Source organism: Spinacia oleracea, chromosome 6 (assembly GCF_020520425.1).
Source record: "Spinacia oleracea cultivar Varoflay chromosome 6, BTI_SOV_V1, whole genome shotgun sequence".
In the NCBI taxonomy this organism is placed as follows: Eukaryota; Viridiplantae; Streptophyta; class Magnoliopsida; order Caryophyllales; family Amaranthaceae; genus Spinacia; species Spinacia oleracea.
In genome coordinates this window covers 146,584,534-146,608,805 of record NC_079492.1, presented here as the reverse complement: position 1 = coordinate 146,608,805, position 24,272 = coordinate 146,584,534, and the positions used below count along the sequence as shown (strand labels likewise).

The 24,272-nt window shown below is 36.1% G+C and overlaps 4 protein-coding genes across 4 annotated transcripts; all 4 read left to right on the top strand.

The window, feature by feature from the left end:
* Nucleotides 1-972: 972 nt before the first annotated feature.
* Nucleotides 973-1,845, top strand: LOC110794988 (histone-lysine N-methyltransferase, H3 lysine-9 specific SUVH6). Its single transcript, XM_021999966.2, has one exon. It carries the CDS (start codon nucleotides 973-975, stop codon nucleotides 1,843-1,845), a length of 873 nt encoding a protein of 290 aa, XP_021855658.2.
* A 2,760-nt stretch (nucleotides 1,846-4,605) lies between these two features.
* Nucleotides 4,606-5,538, top strand: LOC110795000 (histone-lysine N-methyltransferase, H3 lysine-9 specific SUVH5-like). Its single transcript, XM_021999974.2, has one exon. The coding sequence runs from the start codon at nucleotides 4,606-4,608 to the stop codon at nucleotides 5,536-5,538; it is 933 nt and encodes a 310-aa protein (XP_021855666.2).
* Nucleotides 5,539-6,496: 958 nt separating this feature from the next.
* LOC110794609 (probable enoyl-CoA hydratase 2, mitochondrial) lies at nucleotides 6,497-12,152 on the top strand. The gene is made up of 8 exons (XM_021999579.2): nucleotides 6,497-6,891; nucleotides 9,372-9,541; nucleotides 9,718-9,792; nucleotides 10,172-10,262; nucleotides 10,375-10,426; nucleotides 10,617-10,720; nucleotides 10,818-10,894; nucleotides 11,577-12,152. The coding sequence occupies exons 1-8, from the start codon at nucleotides 6,726-6,728 to the stop codon at nucleotides 11,751-11,753; spliced, it is 912 nt and encodes a 303-aa protein (XP_021855271.2). The 5' UTR covers nucleotides 6,497-6,725; the 3' UTR covers nucleotides 11,754-12,152.
* A 1,179-nt stretch (nucleotides 12,153-13,331) lies between these two features.
* Nucleotides 13,332-23,285, top strand: LOC110795373 (ubiquitin carboxyl-terminal hydrolase 3). The gene is made up of 9 exons (XM_022000382.2): nucleotides 13,332-13,491; nucleotides 14,277-14,408; nucleotides 14,923-14,961; nucleotides 16,263-16,368; nucleotides 21,229-21,287; nucleotides 21,370-21,444; nucleotides 21,951-21,999; nucleotides 22,598-22,674; nucleotides 23,022-23,285. The coding sequence occupies exons 1-9, from the start codon at nucleotides 13,426-13,428 to the stop codon at nucleotides 23,109-23,111; spliced, it is 693 nt and encodes a 230-aa protein (XP_021856074.1). The 5' UTR covers nucleotides 13,332-13,425; the 3' UTR covers nucleotides 23,112-23,285.
* Nucleotides 23,286-24,272: the final 987 nt, after the last annotated feature.

The following is a 24,272-nucleotide window of genomic DNA, read 5'->3' as shown; positions in this document are numbered from 1 at the left end:
TTTTAACAACTTTGTCCAAAGTCCAAACTTAACTTGAAAATTATTGAATCGGGTATTTAATACATGCAATTATTTTTGAGTACTTATATTTTCTTTAACAAAAAAATTATTCCCTCCGTCTCTTTTTGTTCTTTACATTTTTTTATTGGGTATTTCAAAATGTTCTTTACATTTCCTTTTATATTATCACATAAATACCTTAATATTCTATCAAAATATGTGTCCAATAATTATTTTAACCAATTAAATTCATTGGATCATTTAATCTTTCACACTTTTCCATTGAGACATTAAATCTTTCTCATATTCCCAATATCAGAATTTTGATAAAAGTGAAAACATTATAAATAAACGTAATTTGTCTTGTTTAAATAAAAATAATAGAGGAATATCAACGTACATTAGTTAATCGTTAAAACGCGTGAAAAAACACCAAACGTAAAGAATAAAAAGAGACGGAAGAATTACTTTTTTAACAAAAATAAATAAATTTACTTGGGCCATTCCTTGGATACCTTTGAAAGAAAATTCAAGTTTTCAATGGGTAATAAATATGGAGTTATGAAAAAAAATTAGTTAATCACATTCTAAAATTAGTTTCTAAAAATGGATGAGAATACAAAAAAGCAAACAAAAAAACCGCTTTCTACTTCTGCTCATTTTCGCTTTCATCCATCCCTCTGTTTCTCTCTCCTCAACTTCTCACACACTGTCACACTAGTCTTTTCTTCTCAGTTGATTCTTCATCTTTCTCTCTCCTCTCCGTTAAGGTTTCTATGAGATTTTTGCAACAATGCAGTTTCATCAAGATTTTCCACCTGGTTTTGGGTCTTCAACCACTTCAGTGAAGCGACCCTTCATTGAGACGTCGTCGGTTCGAGGTCCAGAATCTCGCAAATGGTGGCGTAAAGTTTCTGCTACGAGAAGCAAACCCAGTCTACTGAAAGAGTTAAGAAAATTCCATCTCCTACAATGGAAAATAGAGGTGAAAATCTGAAGATTAAAGAAAAAAATGCTGATTATTCTAAACCCATATGTAATTTTGCTTCTAATGATAAATCGAAGGAACCCATTTATTTGAAAATGGAAAATAGAGATAGCAATTTGAAGATGAAGGGAAATGCTGGTGGGTTTAAAGGGATATTGACGAAAACCCCAATTTCAGGGAAAGAAGATGGAGGAGAGAGAATGAGGGTTTTAGAAACTCTTGATATGTTCAGAGGTAAATGCAAGGAACTCTCAAAATCAAAAGCTGCATTTGCTGCAATTTCGGAGAAGAGAAATAGGATTGATTTTAGGGCTAAGAGTGAGTTACTCGAGCAAAGGAAACTTCGCATTTGTTCAAGTAAAACCCTCGGTTCAGTACCCGGTGTTTACGTCGGAGACCGATTCAAGTACCGAGTCGAACTCAATATTGTTGGACTTCATGGCCGAGTTCAACACGGGATTGATTACATGGAGTATGGAGGTAGGACTCTTGCTACTTGTGTAGTAGCTAGTGAAGGGTATGAGGATAAACTCAGTGATTCTGAGGTGATTACTTATATGGGGGAAGGTGGTAAGGAGAAGGATTTCTTTACTGATCAGACTCTTACTAGAGGTAACCTAGCATTGAAGAACAGTATGATTGCGAAAACTGATGTTCGTGTTGTGAGAGGGCTTAAGATTCGAGCTAAGTTTGGGGATTGGAGGCATGAAATGATTACTTACATCTATGATGGGTTGTATAAAGTTGTGAGCTATGAGGAGAAATCTGGGCTGAGTAAGAATTTGGTTTTTGAGTTTAAGCTTAAGAGGTGTACTGGACAGCCTGTTGTTCCTTGGCATAAGTTCAAGAGGTGCTAATCATGATTGGTATATTTCTTTTAACTCCTTGTTAATTAGCTATATAGAACTGGTGAGTATTCAAAAAAGCTTGAAAGTGAATGCAAATATGCAATGTGTACATGTTGTGTAGGCATTTTGCAAAGTAATGTTTCGACAATTTTGAATTAATGTGAAACCTCTCAACAGGATTTTATGAATATGGTTGTGGTAGCTATATAGAACTGGTGAATTTGAGTGCAAATTTGGTATTGTTTTCTTCCTGGTTGCAATTTTATGAAGTATGTGTCATGGGAGATTGTGGTTTGGGTCTGGTTTCTTTGGTCAACAGATTGTTTGCTAGTTTCTTAGATAATTAGATGGATGAATTATTGAATGTTCTGTAATCGAATAGCAGGTCTATTTGAGCCAATATTAGTTCTGTGGTTAACAGACTGTTTGCTAGTCTTGTTAGACAATTAGATGGATGATTCATTGTATATTTTGTAATCGAATAGCAGAACTTTTTGAGCCAATATTAGTTTCCATACTGCACTACACACTCGTCAGAGTCATCACCATAAAAACTGAAGTTTTGAAACCTCTCTTGGTCAAGGCAAGGATTAAGGAGATCCATTATGTGGAGTCATGGATGTAGCTTTATTGTTGTGCTTGTAAAGAGACTGTTTCCTTTAAACCCTTTTTATTCTACACAGAATACAATTCATGAGAAAGCATTTTTGAGACTTGTGATCGAGTCCCCATGATTTAGAGCAGAAGATTGAAGAGTGCCAATATTGACACTATCAACCAGTTTAGCTAGTCAAGTGCTTACATTGTAAATGTTGATGCAATAACTGTGAGTTTGTGTTGTATGAAACTTTAGACAACTATGGCACACCAGTAAAACCATCCTCTTGTTTCCGATTATAACTTTTTCCAGTTTCTTCCACATTCATTATATGAAATCCACCTTCATTGTTTCTTTATTTTCCTGACAATGCATACTGCAAATTTGTTTAGTTTTTGTTGTAGTTACTTTACTAATTGTTTTGTGAGCAGTTCACCATGTAACTTGGTGGATTATTTTTCTTTCATTGACTGCATAGATTGATAGAAATATAATGTGTCTCTTAATTGTTTCTTTTACCCCTCCTCACAGAATCACAGCTTAGCTACTGTAAGTATCTGCAGAAACTTCTCTCTGTTAGTTTGAGTACATACCTATTATTTCCGTGCTTGAATGAATTTATTCTGAAATTTGGGTTATTTTCTTGAAGTTTGATTGGTTATTTCCGTGCTTTCATAATTTCCTATTTACTTACTCCTCATTACTTCCTTAAGATCTTCCACACCATGTGAAATATATATCCTGCATATATAAGTGCATAATATCACAGACATTCTTGCCTGCATAGACGTGTTATCAACTTGTGTGTATGTCTGTTGGATGCCTGAAATCTGATACGAACTTTCAGGCTTTCAGCTGTTTGTTGTGGACTGTGTTACAAAATTTCATTGAGCATACTGATGCAGTGATCCTTTTTTTTTTGGGTATAGTACTCCGTTCTCATGAGTCATGAACAACTTACTGATTCCTGACTTTGCACAACATTTTCGGTAGCTGATTATGCTGAACTTATCCGTTTTCTTGTATTATACTTGTTGCTTATGTAGAGCATTCTCCTCTCTTTAGGGAGTTTTTTACTCATCATCATGACATGAACTGGCCTTAAAACCGAACCCATGCATAATATTTGATCCTTTAGGCATCTATCCTAAATATGGTAGGAGAACTATAGTGTTCATTTCCCATTCTGCCATTCTTACCAACTATAATCACCCACTTTTCTGCACCTATTTATTTATGGAGCTCTTTGCAACTATGTTACTCTGTATCAATTGTTTTTGTTACAGGAACTTTAATACTTTCGTATACACTTCATCATTACTTCTATATGTTTGTACGCAATGGTAATTGCCTAATCGGGTGATGAGTGTATAGAGTTTCTAGTATGTTCTGTAGTGGAGAGTTCCTGGATATTTATGTTTTGTTTGTTAGGTACGGAGTATGTTAGGATATTCATTCCATGAGGTTTTTTGAGTACATTTGGAAGAGGCCACACCACACACAAACCCACTGTAATACCAAGTACCACAAGTCACAACCATTGTACCCCAAATCATTGTTGACATTATTTTTCTTATATGATCAAACAGACATTGTGCCCCAGAGTATCATACACATTATGAGTAACATGGTACGAGTACTAATTGTCTGTTGGTTCAGTGGTGATTGAGCCCGATCTTGGTAAGGAGGACCTCGTATTCGATCCCCCGCAACAATAATTGAGAGGGACTGAAACCTGTCCACTCAAAAGTCAGAACTCGTCTCGTATCCGGATAAATCCTAATATAACATGGTACGAGACTACGAGTATCATTTTCCTTTATTTTTGTCCAGAGGGATAGAAGTTACTCATATTAGTCCAAATATCCTTATTTTTTTATTCTGAAATCAAACTTACTCCGTAATTGATAAGAAGTAATCTGTTAACTTTTGGTTTCTTCCATGGATTTGTTTCTCTCTCCTCACACCAGTTGTAAACTGCAAAAGTTCTGTACTTTCTCAGTACATTTTTCCCTCTTTTATTGTTATCATCACACCCTTTTTATCACTATCTGTTTCTCGTTACACGACTTACACCCCACACAAACCAAAAACTATTCCCAAAAAAGTTCGGTCTTCTCCCCTGTTTGTTGTTCCTCTCTCTGTTTTTTTTTTCAGTGAATTTTTCAGCCATGAAAACTGATCTTGACCTTGGTTGCGTTTCCTTAAAGAAGCGGGACTTCACCAAAACGTCGTTCGAATGTCCTGGATCACACAAATGGCGGCGCAAAGTTTCTGCTACTAAAACCAACCCAATTTCTACTTCAAATATTAAGAAAACGAACCAATTCCCAACAATGAAAAACAGAGGTATTGAGAAAAATATTGCTAGTAGTTTTAAACGCAAAATGATTATGCTTTCTGATAATAATAATTTGAATAAAACACCATCAAAGGGAAATGAATATGGAAGAGAGCGAGTGAGGGTTTTGACAACGCTTTCAATGTTCAGAGCCAAATGCAAGGAAATATCCAGAAAACATGGAGTAAACAGAGTTGATTTCGAAGCTAAAGAAGAGTTAACAAAACAGGGGAAAATCCACATTTGTTCAAGCAAAATCATAGGGTCTGTACCAGGTGTTGAGGTCGGGGACCGATTCGAGTACCGAGTTGAACTCACCATTGTTGGACTTCATGGCAAGACTCAACATGGGATTGATTTCATGGAGTTTAAAGGGAAATCTCTTGTTACTTGTGTAGTGGCAAAAGAAGGGTATTTGGATAACATGAATGATTCAGAGGTGATTACTTATTCAGGGGAAGGTGGATTAGTTAGGAATAAAGAGGGAGTTTGTCCTAAAGATCAGAAGCTTGTTAGAGGTAATTTAGCTATGAAGAATAGTATGATTGAAAAGAACTATGTTCGTGTTGTTAGGGGGTTTAAGCTTGGAGGTAAGTTTGGCTATGAGAGGTATGATCAAACTAGTTATTTTTATGATGGGTTGTACAAAGTTTTGAGTTATGAGGTGAAGAAAGGGCCTTGTAAGAATTTGATTTTCGAGTTTAAGCTTAAGAGGTGTCCTGGACAGCCTATTGTTCCTTGGTACAAGTTCAAAATTGTTTGAAAACATTAGTATATAATTGTTACTCAGGCGAAGAGAACGTATCCTTTCGTAATTTAGACAGTTTTAATTTTTTTTTTTTTTTAATAGGTAAGAAGAATGGACCCTAACTGAACCAACATCTAGCACAGGTGAACCCTAAACTAATAACGAAAATATGTGTACAAGTGTAAGTTCTCTATACTTTTGTAGGATTATGATTGTAAAGAGTTATATAGGCTAATGTAATGATACCATGGTTAGTTTGTCTTGAATCTTGTTGTTCTTGAAGTTTATTTTGCATAATTTTTCTTATTGGTCATGGGTGAGTCCGACAGGTTCGAGTTGTTTTGCTGGTTCCTCAAATGATATGTTCGTAACCTTTCAAAAGGTGGAAAATTTGGAACTTACTGTTAGACCTACTCATGCTTGGACTAATTGCAATTTTTTTAAGTGGATTAACATTGAGTTAGGGCTAGTTAAACTATTCATACCATAACGTCCATACAAACTACAATTGTGACTTTTGTGTAGGTCAGGAAAGGAGATCTAGGCTAGTAAATGCGTTTTAAACTTATAATCCTTGTAATTATAAAGAGTTTGGTTTCTTACTTTTCTAAATACCCGAGGTAAATTTTGATTGAGTAACCAGAATTAACCCCCTTATCGCATCTACAAAACTACAACCAGAACCAAATTGACCCAAATCAATCATGATCCGATATGAATAAGAGTATAAGACTGATCTGAGCTTAAATTGAACCCGCGCGATCAGACAAATAAATGACTTAAGTTAGTTTGATAGTGACCCAACCCGACCCATAAGGATAAACCAACACGTCACGCTTCATCCAATAACCAATACGACGGCCCAAATTGACCACTAAGGGCGACATTTAAACATTCACTAGAACTGGGCTTACTGGCCCTAACTAGAATAATAAAGTGTATCAGCTTATAAAGTGAAAAAAAGAGGGGGGAAAAAACAGCTTACAAAGTTTCCATTTCTCTCAATTCTCAAACGATCATTACGAGAAATTCCGACGAACATCCCAACACCCAAGGAACATCTTCTCAACTACCCATTCCATTTTGCGGTTCTCCTATACAATTGAGTTTAGAATTCAATCACTGGAAAGTGGAAACAAATCATTCAATTAAAATCAATTGAATTTGCCTCGTCTTACCGGAAAAAAACCAGATAATCACAAATGGTTGCTCTACCAACAATCGCTAGATCAATTAGTCAGCAATGCCGTCGAATTTCAAAACCCTCAAATTTGCGTCAACAATGGCAGTTTCAGAGCTTCCGATGTCTCATACTAGATTCCATCTCTGAATCCGTCAAGCTCCAACGACTCTCCGATTCTGATTCCGGTAATTTAATCATTCTCAATTCAATAACAAACCCTAGTTTAAATTTTTAAGTACAACCCTAAATAGCAGTAATTTTGTGAAAACGAGATAATTTAGGTGTTTATTGAATGGAAAATCAACTAGTATTCATGAATCATGATTACATTTCTTTCCTGTGTTCTATTGTATGCATATTGACTAACATGTTATTTACATTGTTTCAAATTTTAATGCTTGTGTATTCTGACATAGTATGTGTTTTCTCTGGTGTTTATTGTAGCTGAGTCAATTAGGTTTTCTTTGGCCTTTAGATACTACCATAGTAGCTGTAATTGATAATTGTTTGTATGGTAGCTGTAAATACTGTACCAGAGTTTCTCAGTAGCGCGGATGCTGCTTTAGCTATGGATTTCTTCATTCTGTTTCGACTTTGTAGGTCTTGATCGCTTACGGCTATCTTATGACTTTGTAGTTATGAGCTGAAACTCTGAAAGCAAGCAACAGGGTTGGAATTTGTACTGATAAACTAAATAAGGAACCTTTTAACATATTTGGTTCTATCAAGTAATCTACACAAAATGAACCAGTATTTTGTTTGTTCTAGTCCACATTAACTTTGTTTGTTCTGCATCCTGGCCCTATCTGAATGTAACCTCTAGCACCTAGTTAACCAGCCTTCTGTTCCTTTGTTGTGAACAAGATTTTCCTAGCACAAAAAATGTAGTCACCAACTCACCATTAGCGGCTGTAGTTGCCGCAAGAAGTTTCATCTCTTGTTTTCGCCATTTCTTCTCACCATTTCACCACTGACACTTTGAATTATGACCAGTGTCAATAATCTCAGTATGAATCTGCTGGTGATGGATTAAATCAGACTGGCAGTGTAGCCATTAATTTAAAAGTTTAGAGGCTTGAGTCCTTGACTATGTTGTCTCCTTAGTGATTTAGAGGCCTTTTTGCACCTTTTACATGTACAGGATTATAATAATTACAGAAATAAGGCTTATCCTACAATATGGAATTACAGATAGTCTGTGCTGTTACCTATCTTGCCATTCTGTAGAGGATAATTAACTTGCTGTTCCATGAAATGCTGACATGTATTTTAAGATTATACTAAGATCCACCCTGTGTCTTAGCAGTCGGCTCACTCGGTTGTATTCATATTTATTGAATTCCCGTTTGATAAATTTTTAGACTTGTACTTCGTATTATATTAGGCTTAAAATTTTAGGGTAAGTGCAACGAAACTGATATTTTGAACAAAACCTAATGAAAGACGAAATTGCTATTTTGATTGGTAACAGAAAATACATAAGTTAAACAAGATAATTCCACTTTTGAGAGGTGTATTCTCTCCCAGTATGAGCTTTTGAGAGTCTCATTCTCTCCCGTTAACAAATCACACAATTTTCAACATGCTTTCTCTAAACCTAGTGTTCCCTTTTCTATATAGCATCTCTACTGTAACTACCTAATTTGTCTTCTTCCTAAGGATACTAGCATTTAGCACTACCTAGACCTCCCGCAAACCTAGTTCATTACAGTAAGGCCGTAAGATGTTAAAGACTAAAGAGTATGATTTCTTGTATAATATCTTTTAAAAAAAGGTTTAAAGCACTTGAATTGAATTGATGAAGTAGATTCTAATCTTTCCATCACATTGTACGCTTCTGAATCTCCACAATCATTTAGACAGTTGTGACCTCAACCACAACAATTTTTTCTTTGAGGCTACAAATGAACCCGTGTACTCTTTATTCATCATTTTATTGAGCCTTATATTTCCTAAGTAACTTTGTCCGTTTATGTTGAATCTCCTATCAACCGTTGGTTAACTATAGTAACTTTGTCCGTTTATTCATCGTTTTTGGCATTTGTTTTATTATGTTAAAGTGAAGCCAAAAGCCAACCGGCTTCCTACTGCATTGGACCTAGGTCTGCCTGAGCCAAAAGAGGCAATTTCATGAGAACCATATGATCCCCACTTCTAGTAGTTGCATGAATTTGTGTTTGCAGGACTGCAAGTTGGGAAGATTTCATGTTGCTTCTTCTACTTCCCCTTTCCTATCATCTTGCCTTTGAGTGTTGTCCCCCCCCCCCCCCCCCTCCCACCACCCTCCAAACTACTACAACTAACCTAATGTAGTTTCTGCCATTAGTAGGGTCCAGGAAGGTTTAAATGATGTACCCAAACTTACCTCTAATCTATGAAAATATAGAGACTGTTTCGACAGACTTGTGGGAATAATAGTTAATTCATGGGAGACAAGGATATGAAAGTAGAAATATGCAAACATTTTGCTTACTATGATAAAGGTAGGTATAATACTTGATATATAGTAACAAAATAATTGTAATGATGATAACAACAGAAAGTTTTGTTTGCTTAATACTCAAAAGTAAATTCTCTGTCCTTCAAAAAAAAAAAAGTAAATTCTCTGGACATTGTTTTATGAGTTCTAAGGTTTGTGTTGTGACATGATTGTTTTGTTTTTCAGGGATTGTTGAGCTTACCTTAGATAGGCCAGGATCCAAAAATGCCATTGGGAAGGATATGCTAATGGGCTTGGAGCGTAGTCTTGAAACTATAAACAGAGACCTCTCTTCTAAAGTAATGATGATTTGCAGTTCTGCTCCAAAGGTTTTTTGTGCTGGTGCAGATTTAAAGGTACGGTTAATATTACTTAGGTTCTCTTCCATCCATCTTTTTACAAAACCAATTTGGCTGCAATTATTGCTTAATAACCTTCTCTATCACAATGGATTTTGTGCCTCTCCTTGATTTGAAGATATAACTATCTTACTGTATTATGCTTAGTTTTGTTCTGCTGTGTGTTTCTGCAGGAACGGAGGGTAATGTCACCTAGTGAGGTCCAGTCCTTTGTGAATAATCTACGATCCACTTTTTCACTCTTAGAGGTTTGTAGTTCATCAATATATTCTTTCTTGGCATGTGGCACGTGCTTTTACTTTTTAGCCTACTGGTTGAAGAATCATGGACCTCTATAATATCAGTAATCTAACTGCCCGTGTTGCATTTCTCCTAGCACTTTAACTTGACAATTCATGTGCTATGTAAAAGACAATATTTGATCTGAAAATAATAGATGTTTGGTTATTCTTTAATTATCAATGTCTTTGATAAATAAAATTTCAAGAGCAGTACTGAGTAGTATGTAATTGTTATCAGTTACTAAAGCATTGGTGGTATTGAAATCCTATCCTTTTGAGGATTTATGCTAGTACTTGTTAATATTGCTACATTTGATCAGGAGTGGCAATTGCTGGACATTCTCAGGCACTAAATATTCCCACTATTGCTGTAATGGAAGGAGCAGCTCTAGGTGGAGGATTGGAAATGGCCTTGTCGTGCGATCTCCGGATATGCGGTAAATAAACTATAATTCAGCTGCGTAGTTCTAGTAATCGGATGTTTCAATAGCATCAATACAATGCAATGGTGTGAGATCTTTATCTTGGTGTGTGTACTTGTTTGGTTAGGTGAAGATGCTGTAATGGGCTTACCAGAGACTGGACTTGCTATAATTCCTGGGTATGTTCTGGATTTCACTTTAACATGAAACCTTAACTGTGTTTTTTTCCCTATATTTTGGATCATTCTCGTCTTTTGTGCCAAATAATATAAAGGACTTAGAAGCTGGATTACTGTATGTCGTAGTTGTCTTCAGCTCCAGCCTCCAGGTATCTGATTCATTTTTGTACATGCATTGGTTGTCCCGCAGAGCAGGTGGCACTCAACGGCTTACTAGATTGATTGGAAAATCTATAGCAAAGGAGCTTATATTTACTGGCCGTAAAATTGGTGGAACAGAGGCGTTATCTGTGGGTATGTTGATTCTAACTGTTATCCTGTATTTCTGGTAGGAATAATTAGTTGATCTTTCATCATAGCACTTCAAAACCCTGGTTGTGATGCAATGCAGGTCTCGTGAACTACTGTGTGCCTCCTGGTTCAGCTTATTCCAAGGCTCTTGAAATTGCAAGGGAGATAAATCAGAAGGTTCTTAATTTATGGCTTAAGTACTGACTCTTTGTTGTAGTGTCTAAAGAATTAAGTGTAGGAAGTCTCTCATGTCACAGTAAATTAACGGCATGATTTATTCCACCATAGATTAGGCATTTGACTTGAACCGTGATACTTATCTCCCCAAGAATTTAAGACTCCGTTTATTTTGACGGAAAACATATTTCCGGAAAATGATTTTCTCATTTTCCTTTGTTTGTTTTGTTAAGGGTGGAAAACAATTTTCCCAAAGATGGAAAACCAACTTTCCTTTTAAAATGAAGGAATGCCACAAAACCACTCTAATCCCTTACATTTCCTCTCCTCTCATTTCCACTTCTATGTTCTTTTTCTTAATAATTTTTTCTTGTAAGGAAACAAACAAAGGAAAACTACTTCTCTTGACGTTTTCCCTTGAAAATTGTTTTCCATGGAAAATGTTTTCCATGGAAAATGTTTTCCGCTGAAACAAACAGAGCCTAAATGAAACTGGTTGTATCTTGCATCTCTTTAGGTTACAACATGTTTGATTCATGCTACTTGTTGAACACTTTTAATTAATGTATTTAGTTGTTTCCATGGTTTTGAATCTTGATGAAAGTAGATTTGTATGTTTCATTAAACCTATAAACGCTGTTCAAAAAAAATTATGTTCATTGCTCATTTCTGTTATTGATAGGGTCCAGTGGCAGTGAGAATGGCAAAACGAGCCATCAATGATGGACTTGATATGGACATGCAATCAGCCTTAAGATTGGAGGAAGAGTGCTATCAACAAGTTCTAAATACCAGAGATCGATTAGAAGGCTTAGCTGCATTTGCTGAGAAACGAAAGCCAAGATATACAGGCGAATGACTGTTGTTGGCTTCTTATGATTGTGAACTCTCATCGATCTGTTTGTTGTTCTGTATTTCTGATGCCTTCTGAAGATGAAGCAGAAGCAGATTGTTGTACATGTTAGTTGTTCTTCCAATGTTCACTACTGTAAATTTCATAGTTTGCATGTCACTTCTTCTATGTTGCTTGAAAGGCTACGTTCCATTGTTGTAATGTAAAATGATGAGCTAACAGAAAAGAAGCAGGTTTTGCCATATTGTCTTCCATGTACGGAAGTAGGAAAGCATAACGATTTGAAATGTAGCATCATAATTCTCGTTATACTCCATAATTTGTATGGCATCACGGAGGAGAAAGTCTATGTCAAAAGTAGCTTGTGTTCAAAATGGATGTAAATGACTCGTATTGGTACCGATTCATTCGGGTATTGACATTGATTAGTGTGTTAATATTGGTCTATCAATATGCTATTAATGAATACTAACAAGTATGTTGTCCGAGCGATTTGCTACTTTGAATACCATAGGTATATTCGATTTTAAAAAGAAAAAAACTTGGGTAAAATAAAATTGTTATTATGTTGCAACTGGTGAACATAATAATTTAAAAACCACAAAGTTAAAGTTATTAAGTTATTTCTTTAATAAAATTTAAAGTATCTTATATAATTATTACATCGTGATAAGAGTAGTAAAATTAATCACTTTAAGTTAAGTATATGGGAGAATCATTGCCCAACGGAATTTCCCCATATGTACTAATGGACTTGTCCCTTAGATTAATGCACTAGCTTAATTTTCCCATTTAAATAAAAAAAAAAGAAAAAAAAACTTAACCTTTATTTATATGGAGTAATGAAGAACAACAAATACTTGGCTAAAATAGTAAGACTTATTATTTAATACTTCGTTGGTCACAAGTTCAATATGCAACGTGATACGGCTATAGTGCTAAAATAGGGTGACACGTACGGCGTACCACATATACTTTCTTATAAACGCTTTACTGAGTAGTATCATCTGCAGAGCCAACATTACCACTCCAGTTGACCCCACTTAGCCGAAAATGTTGCATAATTTTTGTTAATTTTTCATTAATTCTATTAAAAACTACTCCCTCCGTCTCTTTTTGTTTTTTACGTTTTCCTTTTTGGTTATTTCAAAATGTTCTTTACATTTCCTTTTATATTATCACATAAATGATTTATTATTCTACCAAAATTTGTGTCCAATTATAATTTTAACCAATTAAATTCATTAGGACATTAATTTTTTCACACTTTTCCATTGGGATGTTAAATGTTTCTCACTTCCCAATATCAGAATTTTGATAAAAGTGAAAACATTATAAATAAACGTAATTTATCTTGTTTAAATAAAAAATTTGAGTAATCTCATTGCAAATTAATTAATCGTTAAAACACGTGAAAAATACCAAACGTAAAAAAACAAAAAGAGACAAAGGGAATATTTAATTTAGTTAAACTGTTATGAATTTTTTAAATAATGACTTCATTTAGTACAATTTTTGGATCCACTACTGGTATACTCCGTAGATATAGATTTGGGGCTAAAACGAAAAGGCCCATTCTTGGTAATGAGAAATGAGTATATATAGCGTAGTTGAATAGCTCCCAGTAGATTTCATTGCACAAACAATCGGTTCCTTGTGATCTTCGTTGGTGATAAAAATGGCTGAAACCCGTGCTAAGAAAAGATGGCTTCCCCTTGAAGCTAATCCCGATGTCATGAATCAGGTTTCTCTTCTCTTTAATCTCTTTTTTTTAATCTTTTATTTTTTTTTATCATTATGTTCTTTTCTTTTTCGCGATTGGTGTTTTGGGATTTCAGATGAACTGTTGAAACTATAGAATTTGACGTCAAATTATGTTAGAATTCTTGTTTTCGCATCTGGGTAGGCTTAATTTGCTAGATTTTCCCTGGATTTTTCATTGAAAATGTTCTAATTTCATGCTTTTTATTCTGGATTTGCTTAATTTGTTGAATTAACATATGGTTTTCAATTTTTCATTCAACATGCTCTTATTTCACCCTTTTGGCCTTATTTGGTTGGGAGGAATTGGAAGAAAAAGAAAAGAAAGGAAAGGTCAAATAAAGTTTCCTGTATTTGGTACAAATAATTATATGGGAAGTGGAAGGAAAGGAAGGGAATTGGAAGGAAAGGAAGGGAATTGGAATGAAAGCTCCTTTATAAAATTTTCACTTTCCTTTCCTCTCAAAATTGGAGGAATTTGGAAGGAAAGAGAAAATTAAAAGCTGTCATTTAGATTTCCTTTCTATTCCCAACGTTTCTTTCCCTTAAACCAAACACAGGAAAATAAAATCTATTTCCCTTCCTTTCTTTTCCTTTCTTTTCCCTTCCTTTCTTTTCCCTTCCTTTCCTTTACTAATAATGAACCAAATAGGGCCTTTGATTCTATGTTGGCTTTATTTGTTGAAGTTTTAGCTGTAAGACAGAAGAATTTCATGTGGGATTATGATTCTTAGAGGGTTTGTTTTGTTTATGTTGTTATGAATGCAGTTTCTTTCGGGTCTGGGTTTGCCTGTAGAAGAAGCTGAGTGCAATGATGTTTATGGTTTGGATGAAGAATTGCTCGAAATGGTTCCAAAGCCGGTTCTTGCCGTACTTTTCCTTTACCCCCTTACTTCTCAGGTATAAGAACTTCACATTAGGCAATGTTGTCATTTCCATGTTTCCTACGTTCTTGCTTCTGAGATTTACGCGTTATTTGTACTCCGTAGTTGATTTTGTAGCTCATGACCTACATTGAGCGGTTAACGAATTACTAATTTTAGGACTTGTAGTTAGAAATTTCAGAAATGGAAGTAGTAAACTGAAATGGGATGGGTGTTTTCACACTTCACTGTAGTGGCCCTTTTTTCCTGATTTCCGATTGATAAACCCAAATTTGAATCTTAATTATGTAATAAGGTTGTCTTTGGTTGGGTTGGGTGGGTATTATGATGCAAAATTGTTATGGCTACCTGTTGGCCTCCCCTGACTTGTCCGTTAGCCCATTCCAGGACTAACTCGCCTAGGTTTAACCTTATAGCCGATGCAGTTAACTGCAAGAGGACTGTTTTTATTTTTAGGCAATGTTTTCATTTCCATGCTTGTATCTTTTATTGAAATGCTTTTAAACTAATTAAACCGTTGTTTGTTGCAGAGTGAAGCGGAGAGAGTGAAGGAGGATAGTGTTGAAAAGGTGAGTTCAAGGAATTTGTATTTACTATCTGACCAAATTCTTGTAAAGAATGAAAAGTTTGAAGATTGGTGTATGAATTGATTTTGATGGGTGACTGTAATGTTATACTTGAATTACCTCTTGGATAGCTAATAGGTGTACAATAATTCTCCACTTGAAAATATATAGGTTAATGGTTTTGGCTTGTTCACTAATTGTATTATGAGCTTGGGAGTTCTGTGAGCTTTTATTAAAAGGAGCGCCTAGGTGCGAATTGCAAAGAGATGGGGATCAATTGCTTTCATAGTTAGGAAAGGGGATTTCAAAGAGGCGTAGGGGAGGCTCACTATGATGCACATCTGTCTTTATGCACCAAAATTTTACATTCACTATGAAGTGAGGCGCACCTAGCCACAAAAGGGTTCGTATCGCCTCAGTACACCTTGAGCTTTTTATTTTTCACATTGCATGCCTCTACGGACTTCTTTCTTAAATCTGTGGCTTCCTAAATAAATGAATACTGCTCTACTGAAGTTAATAGCAGAAGAATGTCTACCTCTTGTGAAGAGTGATTTGACTAAAGTTGGAGTCTTTATTGAAGGAGATTACATGAAAATAACACCCTGATAGATATCTCATTACAATATCTGATTGCAATGGTTGTTGTTTGGATTGCATGGAATGGAAGATTAAGGACATTAGCAGAAGTTGAATGTCTTTGTTCTCACTTCCTGTTATTGTTGCTTATTTTGTAGAGCTTGCTGCTACTCAGAACATGATTACTTTTGTGAATGATATATGTTTGTGGTACTTTGGATCCATAATTTACTTGTAAAAATGAGGAGAAATTATATGCCGTGAATGCATATATGTGTGTATTCTTGTAATCCATGTTCTCCATTTGCGAAACATTTACATTTACGGGGGTTTTCTTGAAGATGCTGACTAGATGAGAAGTTCCTTGACTATCAGTTTGTAACTTTGCATCAACACAATATTTGGTTATGAATTTATGATTCCTGACCTTGTAAGTTATATTATTATTCCAGTTCGATAGGTAAAAACAAAATCAGCAATACAACTTCATATTTGTGGAGTGAAGAATTAGATTTTGCTGTATGAATTATATAGACGTTAAAACTCAAATTTCATGATCAATAAAAATGTTCTCACATGAAAGTGTTTTTTCATAACCACAAGTGAAATAAGCCAAAAGTTACTGTTGCTGGTTAATGAGTTCTTAAAAGTTAGAAGTAGAAGGTTTGGAAGTTCTTTTATTTTTTCTCTGCACTCACTGAGAGTCATGGTTGTTTATGCTTCAGGACTACAACAAAAATGTTTACTTCATGAAGCAGACTGTGGGAAATGCTTGTGGAACTGTCGGGCTTCTACATGCTCTTGGGAATGTTACATCGGAAATCAAGCTTGGTGAGTTTCTTTGCTTATAGCTCTAGTTGAAAAGGATTATTTCTAGCTTTAAGTCTGGTTTCTTGGAGTAACTTATGGTAAATTAACATCCTTGAGTACAAGAACATAATCATTCATAATTACTTTCTTTCTGGAACTTTTTTACTTTGCAACCAAAAAGTTACTTGTAGTGCTCTCTAAAGGGGCAATGTTAGACTATGATGGATGATGATATATTTTTTCCTTCTTAAGGACAGCTTCTTGCAGAACATAGTATTTGTTAAGATTTATGAGTGATGCTTTCTGAAATGGTGATATAAGACTATGTCTGTTAGTTTCATGTGCAATGCGTCAGTGTTGTGTATCTCTATTGTATAAGGGAACTCTTGACCTTTTGGTGTCCCCCTTATTAATAGTCTATAACGCTTATGTTTATTACTCCGTACAAATTACACTAATTACAATTGTCAATGAATAATTAAGCACGCCCCAAGTGCATATAGGACTAATGTTGGAAATATGAAGACAAAAGATTGAAGATTTAGATGCTAAAATGCTGATGCATTCTCATTCGACTGGAAAATTGATAGGAGCCTATTATATAGGCATACATCAAACTAACAAAAGCTGAAAAATAGGAATCAAACTAAGAAAGTGGTATTAGTGACCCACGTACTACATCCACCACTAACAACAATTAAACACATGATTTTGACTCACGGTTAAAAACTTAAGGTAGTCCCTAAAATTAAGGAAGCTTAACCACTAACTTGAGCACTAACTTCATCTCACCCCCTTGCTTCAAAGTTTGTGATGATCATGAAGCACCTCCCTTTATTTTTGTGATGCACAATATCACCAACACTATATCTTTGTAGCACTTCTCTCCATGCTTGATGCACTTTCTAAAAGACCTTTTTTTTCTTTGTGCGTGAAGGTGTGAAGCACTAACTTCATAAGCGTAGTCATTTCAGAGTTAAAGTTGGAAAATGTGTTATTATTTGAGTAGATCATAATTTAGCAAGCTTTGTGTTGCATCTTGCATTTGTCCGTGCATGCTCTGAAAATTGAACAGTTTGAGAGGGAAAAGAAAAACTAGATGTTTTCGGTTGGTCTCTGGCTAGCAGACCAACAGAGGATAGGAGGATGGGGCTTTTCTGGAAAATTATGGTTGCTGGATTACTGTTCTGGTTATTTGGCTCGTTCAACCACCTTCTTTGTAGAGAATCTAAATCCAGGTTTGTTGGGCAAGCTATAATATAATTGAACTCGAGCTTTATAACTTGGAAATGCAGTTGACAAGATAATTTCTAGTACCAGGAAAACTCACTTGTGAGCGTGGTTTCCTACAGTTGAGTCCTGTGGTGATTGTTTGCTTTAACAACTGCTGCTATTTGATTGAACTGGATCTTGACCAGTCCAATCTAGGCTTGAACCTTATTCACGTATGCTTAGTTCTTGAGTCATCAGCCTGCAAAGCAAGGTCATATCAGCTTGTTTTGTTTCAAATAGCACTGTGTCGTAAAATCTCTAATCCGTAAATGGCAGAAACTTGGCAGGTTTTTTTTCATTTTTAGTGAATGTAAGAGGGAAGGGACGGTTTACCTTGTGGAATGTGTCGGTGGTAAAGGTTAACCTACACCGTAAGTGATATCTTCTAAGGGCATGCTTGGACTGAGGGTAATGCATTAAGGGGGATAATCAAGGTCAAACAGAACTATGAAAAAAATAAGGTAATTGGAGGTCATCATAAGGGGATGAAGCGGTGGCGAAGAATATTAGCTAGTGTTGATAAGAAGAAAAGGAAAAGGGAAATAGTTATCCTCATTATGTGGTTAATTGTTTCCACCATTCCACTAGGGTGATTATTACCCTCATTCGGGAGTAATAGCTTCTCCCTTCCTCCTCCTCACAACAACCACTTCTAATCACAAAACCACCACATCACCCTCCTTGCTACCACCTCAATCCACCTTCGTTTTCCTTTTATTAAGGTGGTTTGACTTAATTACCCTTAATCCATTACACCCAATCCAAGCATGCCCTAAAATCCTAAATGGGATTTGAGAGCTGCAAGAATTGTCTTGGTGGATTCCTAACCAACTAATATCTTGCATGAAGAGAAACTATATTGATAACACATGCTTGAGCTGCTTTGCCTTTCTATTTTTCATTTTCTCCCTTGGTCATGTTTCTTATTGTTCTGCTATTCCTGGTCAAGGTACTTAGGCTCACCTTTCTTCTTCTTCTACCCGCCCTTTTAAGCAAAAGTCTTCTTGATCCTTTTTTTGGGTTCTATATGGGCTGTACTATGAGTTATAATTTATAATATCCAAGGATACCAGGTCCAAATGAGGTCGCGACTGGGTTCCTTTGTAGTTATGTTACTTGGACTCTTCATTTTACCTCAAATACCCGTGTCGGATCCTCGACACCCAGACATGAGTATGGACACCTGACACTTCATTTTGGACCAAAATCATTAAATTTATCACAAAATAGTCGAGTCAGACACCCGGACATGTACCCGAGTGACCGTGTCCGATGATAGAGTATAAAACTAATCTTGGGGCTTCAACCATCAGCTTAAGCTTTTGGTTGAGTTGGTCCTCTGACATGGTATCAGAGCCAACGTGACGCAAAGGTCACGGGTTCGAATCTCATCCACCCCTCCTTTCAAAGTGGAATATTTCGCGCTAGGTATGAAGAGGCCTAGCTGCATCCACACTTCAAGCCCAAAGGGCTTTCATGTGAGGGGGCGTGATAGAGTATAAAACTAATCTTGGGGCTTCAACCATCAGCTTAAGCTTTTGGTTGAGTTGGTCCTCTGACATCCGATACGGTTACCTAAATCCGAGTAACATAGCTATGCAGTACCATCAGATTGTTTGGTTTGGTTATCTTGAGGATCATTTTTGCCCTCATTTACTGGTGTTTGCTCTACGTGAACTTAATCTTGACAAGACCTGTCCATCCAGTTCAGGGAATGTTAATTATGCTGCAGGGGCCTTAACTCTTTTGTGAAAACCTTTATAGCTTTTGTTTTATGGAAGACCTTTTGGTCTCTCAGGGTAATAGGGTATTCTGTTTTCAAGGACAGGGTTTGAAGACTCTTTGATTCCTCCCTTCCATTATAGCATAAGATAATCGGGCAACTGATTGAGCTGCTGTTCACTTATACACGGAACGCTGGACGCTGTTTGTGCAGCTTGCGCTTGGGTTTAGTACCCGGTCTAAAACTAATTTCATGTCAGGTAGCCAAGACCTAAATATTCAACATCCCTATTTATAACCAACCTGAATCAGTCTGGGACTTTGGTTCTTGCAAAGCTCAGTTACCCAACAGTCTGGGCACCTATTATTTGGGGTATATAATCTAGTTCAATTTGGTTTGTGAAAATGTATTTGTAGCTCGTGATTGAAGTAGAGTTCAGCATCGATTGTCTCATTTGTTATCTTTATGCCATTCTATCAGGTATTAGCATGTAATTCCAGATGAAGTATAAGAGTTTCTCTAATTTGGAAGAGAAACCAATATGAAACCTAAAACAGACCCACACGAGAATTCACATGTGTAGGTCAAAGAATGTGGATCATGATAGACAGAGCCTCGGAATGGAAAAGAAGGAAGAGAGGAGGGAGCATGAGTGTCTCAGCTAAGGGTTAAAATTTTAAAGTCTGTAAATTCTAAATATATAGAAATTAGGCTGGGGCATGTTTAGAAAGGAAAGCAAGAAAGAAACAAAGTATTTTGAAGACTTATATTCGCTTACTAGCTACTATTTTCGGTTTTACTGTTGATTACCCCATGACAAAATCTTTTGTTGATGCTCAAAATACATTTTGATTATATACTATGTATTTGATTAGGTGTCTAGACTATTCCTAAACCTGGTGCTCCAAATTTCAGATGGAATCTATGCCCTACTTTTTCAGAGTATATATATTTTCAGGGTTCGCAGATCATTTTTTGCTTAGCCGTACTTCTGAGTTCTGACCACTTCATATCCTCTAAGATGATTTGAGTAATTATCCATCGGGCTCTTTTTTGTGCTATGTGTCTTTGTCCTTACTGGTGTGTTCCCTGTCCAGGACTCCAGGGAGGTAACCCATCCTGCCTCCTAAAATTAGACAGGCTTTAGAATTTCTATGGCAAATATAATTTTCTCAGAAGAGAGTACCTTAGTCATATAGGTAGTGCCTTCTAGTGCAGTCGAGCTCCTTTTAATGATTTCATCTTACTTTTAGCATATTCTAAGGAAGCACATAATGGTGATAATGTTAGCACTTCTGCCTATTTGGTCCAAGTCTTATTGCAAAAGGATGCTATGTAGTGAAAATCAAATTAATAAATGGATCTGCCACCAAATTTTAGCTATCATGTAACTCTGTTATGTAGTACTTAGATAGAACTCAATGTTTAACAAGTTTCACCTCCCAAAGAGTGGTTTAAGAAGAAGCTTTAGAGGAATTAATGCGAATACTTAAATGATTTTTTTTATGAAGTAAAACCTTATCAATGAACAGCCAAACAATAGCATTTTTTTGGATAAGCGATATAGTTTATGATCAAAGGACAGAGGAACACTTCACAAGGGATTTCCTTTTTCTGCTGTGAAAGTGTGTATTGCATCGAGCTAATATTCTCTACTTGTTTTCTACATAATTGCAAGCAGTTTCTCATTGAGGTGTTGAAGAGTTGCTAAAGGTTATGACTTTAGATTTATTAAATTAAAATGCCAGATGTGTGGGTCAAGAAACTATTGTTTGGTTTTGTGCAGTGAAGCTGGTTTCAAAAATTTTACTCCGTAACAGTTTTGAATGGTGTTAAAGGCAAGATTCTGATTTTTTGTGGCTTGTTCTTTTTACTTCTTTCTTCAGAAGAAGATTCCTTCCTGGATAGATTTTACAAATCCACAGCGAACATGGATCCGTCAGAGGTTATATCTAGATCTTACTCTGAAGTATACTCCTATGTTTATTTTCTAAATATCTTAAAAAAGTTTATATTACATCTTTCAGCGTGCTGTATTTCTTGAGAAAGATACAGAAATGGAAGTTGCTCACTGTGTAGCAGCTAGTGCTGGTGATACTGAGGTGAACTTCTTTCAAATACTTTTATCTATGCTTTGTGATGATAAATTTTCTTGTTACTTGTGAATTGTGAGCTCATGCATTATCTGGTCACTGAACTTTTTCGAATACAGCCCGTTTGACATAAGCTAAGCTGCTAAGGCAACATCACATAAAAACTTTATGAAAAGAAATATTTTTGAATGGTGGATATGCCTATATGCATTTAATTTGGCCTTTCCACAAGGATAGTTTTATTCCAAATCATACGCAAACTTCATGACTATAGCCTTGTAAGGGGTTTTAGATTAAGCTGCATTGCTTCTAGAAGGGGATCTGGGTTTCCTACAATCCTAGCTATTAAAGTTGTACTCTGTAACCTGAGCTGTTGAATATGAATATGGATTTACTGTTAAATGAATGTGTGTGAGAGTGTGCACACTTGTATTTGTGTTTGACAATACGTTTAGGTCGAACATCATTATCCTTTTTGCCTTTCGTACGTACTCTGACAACTTTTTTTCTCACAGGCCTCAGATGATGTGGACACTCATTTTATCTGCTTCTCATGTGTTGATGGTACTTGCCCCTCTCTCTGCACCTTTTCCCCTCTCTCGTTGGCATGCAAATACATATTTACACCCACGTCCATATTCCATTCCCACTCTCTCTCTCTCTCTCTCTCTCTCTCTTGCACAAACGTGTTGGCGCATGCATCCATATTATGTACCCTTAATCACCAAAGCCATGTTCGGCAAAATTAGCGGTAGCGGTTAGCGGTGAATACCAGCGGGTAGCTGATAGCTAACAAAGTAGTGGGTAACTAGTACTAGTGTTTGGTAAAAGTAGCGGTTGATATTGTAAAATAAAATAAAAACTTTAGTATATCGTTTAAAACTTTATTATAAATTTGTCAAACGCTACCCGCTACATTTGAACGCTAATATTTTAACGTTTGACAAAAGCTACCCAACCGCTATCCGCTACCTAAACCGCTATCATGTCAAACACTTACAAATTTTACAAGTAGCGTCTTGATTAGGTGTAAACGCTACCCGCCACCTCAAATGCGCGCTGAACACGCAACAAGTCCGTTGTACCAAGAAAATGTACTCAGTGTTGTGAAAATTTCAGCTATCACCTCATTTCTCTTCGTCTAATGTAACTGTGATTTCAGGTGAACTTTATGAACTTGATGGGAGAAGGGAAAGACCAGTATCACATGGACCATCCTCACCAAGTACATTACTTCAGGTGATTATTTTTTCTGTAATTATTTGTTACTTTTTTGTCCATGTTCTCTACAATCTCAACTATTAGGTCTAGTTTAGAGGGCTTGCAAACTTAAGGTGCGTTATGTTCACCTTATTTCCACTTATTTCAGGAAAATAAGTTTATATAAGTTCAGATAAATAAAAATAAGTAAAAATAAGGGTTGATCAAATATAATTTATAACTAAAATAAGTTTTGATAAGTTCAGATAAGATAAGTTTTTAAAAAATCTGTTTTACTTTGGCCTCCTTTTTTTTAAGATTTACAATGTCTATTATTTTTTCACTGTTGCCATTTCTGAATTTCCTTTGCTTTATTATTACTTCAGGATGCAGCAAAGGTCATAAAGGGAATGATTGAGAAAAACCCTAATTCTATGAACTTCAATGTCATTGCTGTATCAAAGGCGACTGCTTAAGCACTAGCAAGTTTGTTTATACAAGTTTCAGTGCTTCCTACAATGGTGTTTAGTGATTAAAGCGGTTTTTTTTTTAATCTTGTTAGAGAAAATTTTCATCCAGTGTACTAGAGTTTTGTATCACACTTCACCTAAAGAAATGTCGTTCTCACATGCCATCAAGTTGCTTGATTATCCTTGGATTTTCTGTGAAAATTTTGTTAAATCACTTGGAAGGATGACTCCAAGCCCTACAAGTTGATGCAGCCTTGTCTTAACTTGGAGGGATTGGCAGATTTTTACTATTAAGGCTCTAATCTATTTGACTTATTTCAGATAAAATAAGTTCAGATAGAATATGTTTAGATAATATAAGTTCAGTCAAATAAGTCGAATAGAACAGGGCTTACGTGTTGGATGCAGATATAAGATAGTAAGCATATTTTATTGGATTTCCTTGTTAATGTAGCCTTAGTTTAAAAAAGCGCGCCCAAGGTGCGCCTAGGCGCAAGGCTCACCTAGGCTCAGCCTTCGGCGCCTTGAGCTCTCCAGGCTCACTGATGTCAACCAGGCGCGCGCCTTCGTGCGCCTTAGGTAAGGCGCAAGGCGCAGCGCCTTGTGCGCCTTCGGTCTTCAGGCGCGGTAGGATGACGTGGATGTTTTATTTACATTTTTTTTTCTTTTTCAATGATATAAACACACTCCATGTGACCTATCACCGGTTATATCTCTACAACCTTAGCTTTTTGGGTAGAGGAAGTAGCATAATATGAGTTAATTTTCATATTTCCAGCTTGTAATTACCATGGAAGGTTCTAATTCTAACACTTCATCGACGGGATCACGCAATGCTTATGAACCGGCAAGAAAATATGACACTCCAATACAAATATGTTGTTTTGAGTATAAATTGTGTTAATTTTTTTTCTATACCGAACTTTAAGGTTTATTAGAAAATTATGTGCGCCTTGTATCCAAAAGGCGCGCGCCCGAGCCTTGCGCCTTGCGCCTAGGCTCCACGACCCTTGTGCGCCTTAGTGCGCCTTGCGCCTTTTAAAACTAAGAATGTAGCTAATTTAACCCGATTACCTTAAGCTTCGCATAAGCGTGTAAACAAAAGCATAGCTCGAGAAAAACAGATTGACTAATGATGTTCTTGCAATGAGCCGTAATTCTGTACCA

Bases quoted from the DNA above. Each gene is read 5' to 3' on its own strand.
- LOC110795000 (XM_021999974.2), top strand. From the start codon at position 4,606: ATGAAAACTGATCTTGACCTTGGTTGCGTTTCCTTAAAGAAGCGGGAC.
- LOC110795373 (XM_022000382.2), top strand. From the start codon at position 13,426: ATGGCTGAAACCCGTGCTAAGAAAAGATGGCTTCCCCTTGAAGCTAAT. The intron at 13,492-14,276 runs GTTTCTCTTCTC...TTATGAATGCAG, and splicing joins ATCCCGATGTCATGAATCAG to TTTCTTTCGGGTCTGGGTTT. The intron at 14,962-16,262 runs GTGAGTTCAAGG...TTTATGCTTCAG, and splicing joins AGGAGGATAGTGTTGAAAAG to GACTACAACAAAAATGTTTA.
- LOC110794988 (XM_021999966.2), top strand. From the start codon at position 973: ATGGAAAATAGAGGTGAAAATCTGAAGATTAAAGAAAAAAATGCTGAT.
- LOC110794609 (XM_021999579.2), top strand. From the start codon at position 6,726: ATGGTTGCTCTACCAACAATCGCTAGATCAATTAGTCAGCAATGCCGT. The intron at 9,542-9,717 runs GTACGGTTAATA...GTGTTTCTGCAG, and splicing joins GTGCTGGTGCAGATTTAAAG to GAACGGAGGGTAATGTCACC. The intron at 10,263-10,374 runs GTAAATAAACTA...TTGTTTGGTTAG, and splicing joins GTGCGATCTCCGGATATGCG to GTGAAGATGCTGTAATGGGC.